The 8,818-nt window shown below is 45.4% G+C and overlaps 1 protein-coding gene across 1 annotated transcript; it reads left to right on the top strand.

The window, feature by feature from the left end:
- The first annotated feature begins 223 nt into the window (after window positions 1-223).
- Window positions 224-7,492, top strand: WBP2 (WW domain binding protein 2). The gene is made up of 8 exons (XM_031599064.2): window positions 224-370; window positions 1,883-1,991; window positions 2,532-2,667; window positions 4,230-4,322; window positions 4,636-4,752; window positions 4,982-5,104; window positions 5,611-5,687; window positions 5,894-7,492. The coding sequence occupies exons 1-8, from the start codon at window positions 312-314 to the stop codon at window positions 5,945-5,947; spliced, it is 768 nt and encodes a 255-aa protein (XP_031454924.1). The 5' UTR covers window positions 224-311; the 3' UTR covers window positions 5,948-7,492.
- The last annotated feature ends 1,326 nt before the right edge of the window (window positions 7,493-8,818 follow it).

An 8,818-nucleotide genomic window follows, 5' to 3' on the forward strand; every position in this document is an offset into this window, starting at 1 on the left:
AAGCTCCGCAGCTGGCTTTAGCTCAGTGAATTAATAGTGATATTAATTGCAGAGGAGGCAGCACTGCTCCTCAGGGTTGGCAGGCGAGGCCGAGTGAAGCAGTGAGGCACGACTGTGGGCAGAGAACATCCCTCAAAGAGCTCCCTCAGATGGCTGCTGAGCGGGAGGACTACAACTCCCAGCATGCCCCGGGACCACCAGCACCGGGACCACAACTCCCAGCGTGCACCGCGCGCAGCGGCCCTCCCCGTCCGCCTCTCCTCCGCGCAGGCGCAGAGCGGGCCCGGCGCTGCGAGGGGGCGGTGGCGGCCATGGCGCTGAACAGGAACCACTCGGAGGGCGGCGGCGTCATCGTTAACAACAGCGAGAGGTGAGGTGGCGAGGGGTCGAGCTCCTCTTCTCTCTCCTTCTCCAAGACCTTTCCGTCGAAGATGGCGAGGAGCGGCCTTCTCCTGGCTCCCCTCGGCGGGTCACGTGATCCGAGGGGCTCCTCGCCCCCCCCCCCCGCCATGTTGGGGGTTAACCCTTGGTGTGCCGGCGCGGTTGGCTCAGTGCCGTCCCCATAGGCCCTGCTTGGCTCTCCCTCCTCGCTCCCAGGTGGGGCTCAGGTCCCAACCAGGTGTCCCGTTGGGTTGTGTGCCAGGAACGGCTGGCCTTGAGCCCCGTTTGGGTCACAGGGTGGCAGGAGCTCAGCCCTGCTGTGTGTTCAGCAGATGGCAGCGGTGCTGGAAAAAAGGCGCTGGGCCACAGCCGTGGGAACAGCGAGCACACGGCGCTGCCTGCCTGCCTGCCTGCCTGCCTGGCAGTGGGCTGTGTTGGCTGTCTGTCTGGCAGTGTGCCTCGCTGCATGCCTTGCTCCTGACGTGGTGGTCACCTGCCTTGGGGACAAAAGGGCTGCTTTCCTCGAGGCCAGTGGAGAGTGGGTGTAGGAGTTGTGCGTCTGGCTTCCGTTTGGGTTGGGAATCGTTGTGAAATGGAATCAACTCCAGTTGGTGGCTTGAAGTCGTGTTTGGTGAAGCCAGCACTCGCAGTTGCTTGGTGTAGTGCTGCTCCCAGCTGTCATCCCCTTGGATCAGAGGTTGCTGCTGTGTGAGCAGACAGGCAAGCTGCTGCAGCCAGGCTGCTTGTGTTGCTTGATTCAGAGTGAGCAGAGCCTCTGTGCCTTTCTGTAGCTTTGCTGCAGAGCCAAGTGCTTCCTGGCAGAAAGGAGAGGTGAATGACCGACTGGGGATGGTAATAGGCATGAATGTGCTGTGCCCCTCTACTGTGAGGGGTTGTTGTACCTGACATGGATGCTGTCATGTTAAGACAACACCACCTGCATCCGTATGGATATATTGCATTGGTCTTAATCAGGTTGGTTTCTAATTGAGGCTTAAGGAGTCAGTGCAGGGACTCGGGGTTAGAAGTCAAGTGATGAGAGAAGGGATCCAGGTCACATTTTAGTGACTGAGGTGCATTCTTGTGACCTTTGGTGGCCTCATTGCATAACCCAGTCTGAGGGGTTCCTGCTACAGCAGCCCTTTTTCTGTTGTGTTTCTTGTGGTGAACCAGTTTAGGGAAATGATCCAGCAGAAATTAAATGTAAGGTAAGAAATATATTGAGAACTTGTTGAGTTTAATTGACTACATTCACTGCCAGGCTGTGCAAACAGCAGTAGCTGTGTCAGCACTCTGAGGAAGGAACACTAGGCTGAGAACAAGCAGTCAGTACTACTGAAGTTGCTGCAAGCAGCAAAATAAAAAAGTGCAAGAGTGCAAGGCAGAGAGATCTGCTGAGTGCTGGCCTGAGGTTAAGTTAGTTTTGATAAGTCAGTAAACTCTGCATGTTTCACTTTTGCCCTAAGCTGTAACATTGAGCATTTTCTTATCTCGTTTGCAGTGTTCTGATGACCTATGATCACGTAGAAATGACCTTCAGTGATATTGAACCGATGCCAGAGGCATTCAAAGGCACCAAGAAAGGGAGTGTTTTCTTGACTCCCTACCGAGTAAGTAGTACAAGGCATTAGAAGGAGATGAGAGCTCTTCATGGTTCTACACTTCTACACATCCACTCTCCAGTGTGTGAAAGTCTGGATAATGTACTGCTCCTGGAATTATGGCCCCTCCTCTCCTTGTGGGGAGCTCTATGGCTTCATTGCATAGTCTATCTATTTGTCAAAAGATGATAAATCTCATTAGTTCTTACCTAGGCAGCTGTTTAGTCCACCAGGCATCTTCAAGATTGAAAATAAGTGGTGGTCTGGAAATGCTGAATGGAACAGTTCAGCTACTGAATGACAGCTGCGAGTTCTCTAGGAACTGGGAGACTATTATCTGAGCAAGAGTAATGTTTCTGGAGGGCTTTATTGCCTTGAGGCATCATTTTACCCTTGTGACATTCTGAGAAGCCTAGGGTTTGCAGAAGTTTCAAGGATCTTCAAGTGTGGGAGGCTGTTTCAGTTCACCAGAAGTCTCTACAGATAATAAACTGGGGCAGTGTTTCCTGTTTATTTTAAACATCCTTTGTAATGTTGTTTCCTTTTCAGGTTATCTTTGTATCGAAGGGAAAGGATGCTCTGCAGTCTTTTGGGATGGCCTTCTATTTGTTGAAAGACTGTGAGATTAAGCAGCCTGTCTTTGGAGCAAATTACATCAAGGGTACAGTGAAAGCAGAGGCAGGAGGTATGTATGGCACTGATACAAAGCTGAACTAAGATGCAGAACTTTTATAGTTCATAGTGAAGTAATTATTCTGTGTAATGTAAAGTGGATACTGAATGCATGGGTTCTTGCAGTACTGCTAAAATTGTGTTTTTCTCTTTGAATCCAGCAGCTAAAAATATTCCCTGTCTGCTCTGTACAGTTACAGTGAACAGATTAGCTTTGTAACTGATCTCATTCCTGCCCTCTGTACGAAATTCTGAGTTCAGTCAGCCAAGTGATCTCACTGAGTAAACATCAGAGCAGGGAGCAGGCTGTGGCAGCAGCTCTGAGGGCGTTGCTTGGCCTTGGTCAGTTGAACCTTCTCTCTTAATTATGCATCCAGATCCTTCTGTGCCAAACACTCGTGGTCTGTTCTGGTTCTGTATGGATTTTAAGGTTCAAATCTCCGACATCCATTTCTTGTGCAGTTTAGGAAAAGCATTGCTGCATTGTTTGGAAAATAATGGACTACCTTGAGCTTAGGGAATCTTTGAGGGCAGCTTCATAATATGTTTAATGAGAAGGTTGTGATAAACTTTTTTTTCAAGAAAAAGATACTTTTATCACAGTCCTATGCTTCTACTTTTTACAAAGGCACTTATTTCACCCAGAGCCTGATTTATTCCCTTAGCTGTGGCACTGCAACACAGTGCAATGTTCAGAGGACTTCATCCTATTACCCTGAAATCAGCCTTGTAGCTTCTGTATGGGAGCAAAACAGGACCATCCAGCGTGAGAGGAGAGCTGAGCAGTAAGGACAAACACTGCAAACTGTGTGAAAGGCAAAGTGCTTTAGCAAAATCTCTGTGAGTTCCCCCCAGAGGCTGGCTTAGTTAATGAGGATGTTGCTGCAGCAGCCAGAGGAGTCTGGCTTAGCTCAAAAGGCTCTTTTATCTACATGTCCCTGTTTCAGTACTGACACAGCTACTGCTTTGATGCATTTTGTTGGCACTCTGGGCTGTGCATGTTTTTCTTTTTTAGCCTCTAATAAGAGATGTGGCTATTTTTTTTTTTTTTAATTATTATTATTATCCTGACTTGAAATAATATTTTCTATGAACTCTAATGGATTTATGTGGTACTTGTTTTTTTCATTAAGCTCTTTGCTTCACTGGGCACTCAAACTCCCAAACTAATTTGCAGTGGACAGTTAGGTGTAGTTGCAAAAACCTTTTAGCAAATGGGATTAACAGAATCCCTGTCTTCTGCACTAATCATGTACAAAGCTAGAGTAAATCCAGCACCCCTGATAGCTTGGGCTATTGGCAGCCTGTGTGATAGCAGGCACAACTTTAGCAAGCTTTTGAATGTCTCCCTTATCAATGGTCCTATTATTCAGGTACCTCTTAATCAGAAAATGTTGTCCAATGTGAAATTTTCTGATGCTAAAGGTAATTCTGCTGCTTTCTTTGCAGCTTTTTCTTGGATATTTGGGATAAGCTCTTTAAAGAATTATAGACAAGGCCTCTGTAGCTGAATCGCAGAAATTAAATAACATCAAAATGGCTTCTCTTTATTTATTCTGTCTTCTCTCCCTGCAGGTGGCTGGGAAGGATCTGCCACCTTCAAGATGACCTTTACAGCTGGGGGTGCTATTGAGTTTGGGCAGCGTATGCTGCAGGTGGCATCCCAAGGTAGGGGAACTTAATGCTCTCTGCTGTTTGGGTTTGTGGTTTCAGGAGGCCTTGCCTTAATCTTACAGCAAGGGCAGTTTGAAGCTGGGACAGGTTGGATTCCAGTCTACGTGACTTTCAGGCTGTATCTGGAACTGCCTTAAAACAACACCTTTTTCACATCCAGCAAGCAGTGGGTTTGTTGGCATTGGAACTTGCTTGGGTTTTTTTGTTTTGTTTTCTTTGGTTTTCAGATAAGGACTCTTTAAGTTTGTTGTAGGTCTTGGCTTATATTTGGTGTTTTGCTGAAGTGAACTTATCTCTCCTTCTCCAGCCTCCAGAGGTGAAGTCCCCAATGGAGCTTATGGCTATTCCTATATGCCAAATGGATCCTATGCTTTTGCACCACCTGTGGCCAATGGGGGCTATCCGTACCCACCGCCTCCTCCAGGTAAGTCTGGGAATTGCAGACGAGGGTAATTTTAGCTAACAAGGTTTACAACAGCTAAAAAGGGAAAGAAATAACAATTTTACATTATCTTTGACGTTGGATTTGATGCCTTGTGCAGCTTTTGCTTCTGAGCATAAGGATATTTACCTTCAGCTTGCTTTGGCTGCATGTTGTGACTTCACCCTGCGGTGGTTTAAGTCCTTTATCATGTTATCTCCTTTCCTGACAGAGTTTTATCCTGCTCCCCCTATGGGAGGTGCAGACATGGGTTACATGCATCTGCCACCCCCGCCGTACCCTGGGCCCATGGAGCCTCCCTCTGGTGGTCCAGATCTGCCTTCCACTCCTGCAGGTAAGAAGTATTGTATCTTTGAGTGAATCAGCTCACAACTGCTTCATAGTGCCTGCAGCAGAAGTTGGCAGATGTTCTCTTGTTCCTTTTGACAACAGCTGTGCAAGAATCGGTGTCAAATTATTGTTTGTGAGATTGAGAATATTGAGCATCAGTGTTATTGCTCAGAAAAGTCCGAATTTTGTTCCCTTGTTGAAGTTTTGTATCTGTAATGTCCTTGGGAATATGAAGTCAACTTAGAAGCTCCAATTAAGTTAAAATTGTTTGGGAAGGAGTGGTTATGGAGCTCCTCTAACCTCCAGCTCAGTCTGAAGGCCAGCCTGCTGCTCTCAAGAGCAAACACCATCTGCAGATACATTGTTTTCATTGTAGCTGTTTTGTAGCTTGAGCATTGATAAGGTAGTGCTTTATTTACAACAGCTAATGGCCAAGAGGATGTGAAATTGTGATTTTAAAAATTCCCTGTGTGCCACCAAATTTGTCTCTTCTGTTTTTTTCTGTGACAGCTGAAGCAAAGGCTGCTGAAGCTGCTGCCAGTGCTTACTACAACCCAGTAAACCCACACAACGTCTACATGCCCACGGTATGTGCTGAAATCAAGTTTCCACAGGGATTTCTTACTTGAGAGAGAATCAGAATCATATACAAGTTACAAAGGTTTACAGCTGCCATGCTGCGTTAGCAGTTCTACTCAGTGACACAGCAAAGTGTGTCTGAATTGATTTGTTGCATGTTTTGTTTGGTTTTCCTTAGCCACAAATTGATGTGTTTTTACTGTCTTTACTTCAGGACCAGCCACCCCCTCCTCCGTACTTCCCACCAGAGGACAAGAAAAACCAATAAGCTACCACAGAACTTCTCCACAACTCGTTGCTTTCTTACTTCCCACTTTGGCTGAATCCTGGGGCATGGTCCATAGCACTGAGGAGTAGAGCCTTACCTCAAGGCACATAGCTTTCCTGGACTTTAGTGGTAGGTATGAGCAGAGCAAGGGGAGAGATCTCAGCAGCCTGGCTTACCTCGAAGAGCTCTGAGGGTTTGCAGTCCTACCACAGTTTTTCCCTTCTCCCTGTGCACGCCAATACTAGAACTGGAGGTTCTCTTTCTGATAGTTTCCTTTATCTCTGTTTCTTCTGATACTTTAAATTATACCTCTTTAGAGTAAGCAGCTGTTGCAGAGTGATAATTAACAAGCTCATAACATGGAAACAAGGCGCCTGGGGAGTCTTGTCTTTACTTTGGGGTTCTGTGGACACAGAGGTGTCTTTAGGTAGCCCTGTAGTATCACACCCAACTTTTCCCTCTGTTACTGAAAAAGGGCTTCAATGGGAACCTTTGGAATCTCAGAGAAAATAGGTGTCCATCAGATTATGCAGATATCTGATAAACTTTCTTAAAAAACTGAGTTGTTCCTAACTGTCATAACGAATCTGATAGCCCTTCAGATTTTTTTGCTGTGCACTATGATGATGCTGACAAGCTTCCTTTTTTGAACAAAGCTGCCCTTTGCAGGGCTGATCAGCAGCATCTGACTGGTTACAGATCACATGGGAACACTCATTCTCACTTATCTCTTTTTTCCATTCCGATACGTGGGCTTGAGATCACAAAGCCCTGAGTATTATCCTTATAGTCATTAATGCACTTTTTTTTTTTTCCCTGTAACACAAGTTACACTTTGGCCAGTGAAGCATCTTACTGCTGTGAGTTAACTGGTGAATTAATAGCTTGTGGGAAGAAAATAGTTGCTTCTGCCCTGGAAACACTTGAGAGAATGTATGAAAAGGTGAAGTAAGTTGTTAGGTGTAACTGAGCTGTGCAGCTGGATGTTGTTTAATGCTGTTAGTGTTCCTGGATCAGCTGTGAGTTCATTTGAATGTCAGCGCTTTGCACTGAAGGTTCAGGCATTTTCCTTCCATAACATTGATCTCATTTGCAAAGACTGTCATGCTCAGAACCTCTGCAGCACTGATCAGTGACCAGGCTGTGAAACTGCATTGTACAAAGCTTTGCATCAATCAGATTTTATTGACTTTTGACAGTGTTTGTGAGGGCGAAGATCCGTCCCAGCAAGTGTGGAGAAAGATCATGTGCTAGGGAACTGCTGAGACTTGCTGCATGCAGCCTGCTTGGAGAGAAAAAGGTCCACCTCTTGTTTTCTTTTTGTCTGAGTTTAGGTGATTAATCAAATCGCTGCTCTCCGTGCACTGACTTTTCTAGAATTGCTACTGCGGTGATGTAAAGAAATGGTTATTTTAAATATGCATATTATATAAATATATATTTATTTTGAAAATGTTTGATTAATATATTAATGTGAAATGACTTCCGAATGCAGATTTGTTTTGCCAAGACTGTGAATTAAAGCGAAATCAGCTCGAAACTTAACGCTGTGTGTGTTTGTATGGGAAGGGGCATTTCTTTTGACTGAGGCTTACTTGGGGAAATGAGAATAAGGTATTAAATGTTCACAAATGCCCATTTTCCAATTCCTGTTAGAAACTGGTGAGGCAGCTGCTCAGCATTTTACCCGAATTTGTTTATTTCCAGACCAGTTGTCTTTGTAAGAGCTCCTTGTAATCTACTGCTGGAGAAAGTAGTCAAGGAACACCTTCCAAATTCTGCTCTCAGCATTGTTTGTCCTCCCACATAACTGTATTAATGAATTTTTATGCTGGCCCATCAACTCGGGCTTGATTTCTTTAGCAAGAAGTGGGTGGAGAAGGGAAACGTGAAGACAGAAAACATTACAGCCCAGTGACAACATAACAATCCCTGTTCTGTGAATTAAAATACTTCAGTGCTGGTTTTCTTGCATCTCATCAGCCCAGCGTAAGAAGCTGCAGGAAGCTTGGTACACCAGGGCTCCTGCTTTTAAAATGGCTCTTACCCATTTACACTCTTCTAGGATTAATGTCTGTAAGTAAGCACAGTTTGTGTGAAGCTCCCAAGTCCCTTGCCCAGCACCACGTACTGTACAGCTCTCATACAAGCAGCACAAACATGTGAATGTTGGCTTGGTTCCTTTAATATCCTTCCACAACTAAGTGTGTTCCAGGGAAGAAACTTTTCTGTAATTACTTTCATGACAACTTGGCTCCATGGTTCAAGCTGAATCTCTCTTCTGCTGGTGTGGGCAAGCAGTAAAGTCAGCAGAGAAGTAAAGTCAGCAGAGAAGCTGTAATGTTTGCTGCCTTAAAAAAAAGAAAAGAAAAATATTTTGGGTGAGTCAGGCTGGAAGAAATGAAATATTCCTGTTCTTAACATGGATTTTAGTGAGCTAAATCAGTGGCTTTTGAGCTGGGAGCCTTTTACAATGGCTTCTTGGTGGATGTTGCTGTTCCTTGGTGGGGATCTTGGTGGATGTTGCCTGAGGGGAGGGAAGAAGGAGCAGGTCAAAAATGATGAGATTTGTGGTAGGTATTACAAAATTGCACAGAAAGGCAGGGTGTAGGCAGCAGTTAGTGTTGGATCCAGCAAACCTTTTGACAAACAGATTTGCAACTGATATGTACAATCCTGTCTCTGTGATGTGACTTCAGCTCTTGGTGCCTGCTTCCCTACTCTGAGATGGGGCTGATTCCCCCCTTCTCTGGGGTGTGGTGAAATGAGGTATTTCCAAAGCTCTTAGAAATCTTATGCAAAGAGCAGTTACTGCAGGAGCTGCTCACAGACGTCCTATGGCAGGACCTGAATGTCCTGTTGAAATCCTTT

The sequence above is a fragment of the Phasianus colchicus genome, chromosome 20 (genome assembly GCF_987193195.1).
Source record: "Phasianus colchicus chromosome 20, bPhaCol1.hap1.1, whole genome shotgun sequence".
Taxonomy (NCBI): domain Eukaryota; kingdom Metazoa; phylum Chordata; class Aves; order Galliformes; family Phasianidae; genus Phasianus; species Phasianus colchicus.

Excerpts from the sequence above, each read along its gene's own strand:
- WBP2 (XM_031599064.2), top strand. The coding sequence starts at position 312 with ATGGCGCTGAACAGGAACCACTCGGAGGGCGGCGGCGTCATCGTTAAC. Across the intron at positions 1,992-2,531 it reads TTTTCTTGACTCCCTACCGA|GTTATCTTTGTATCGAAGGG; the intron begins GTAAGTAGTACA and ends TTTCCTTTTCAG. Across the intron at positions 5,105-5,610 it reads TCTGCCTTCCACTCCTGCAG|CTGAAGCAAAGGCTGCTGAA; the intron begins GTAAGAAGTATT and ends TTTCTGTGACAG.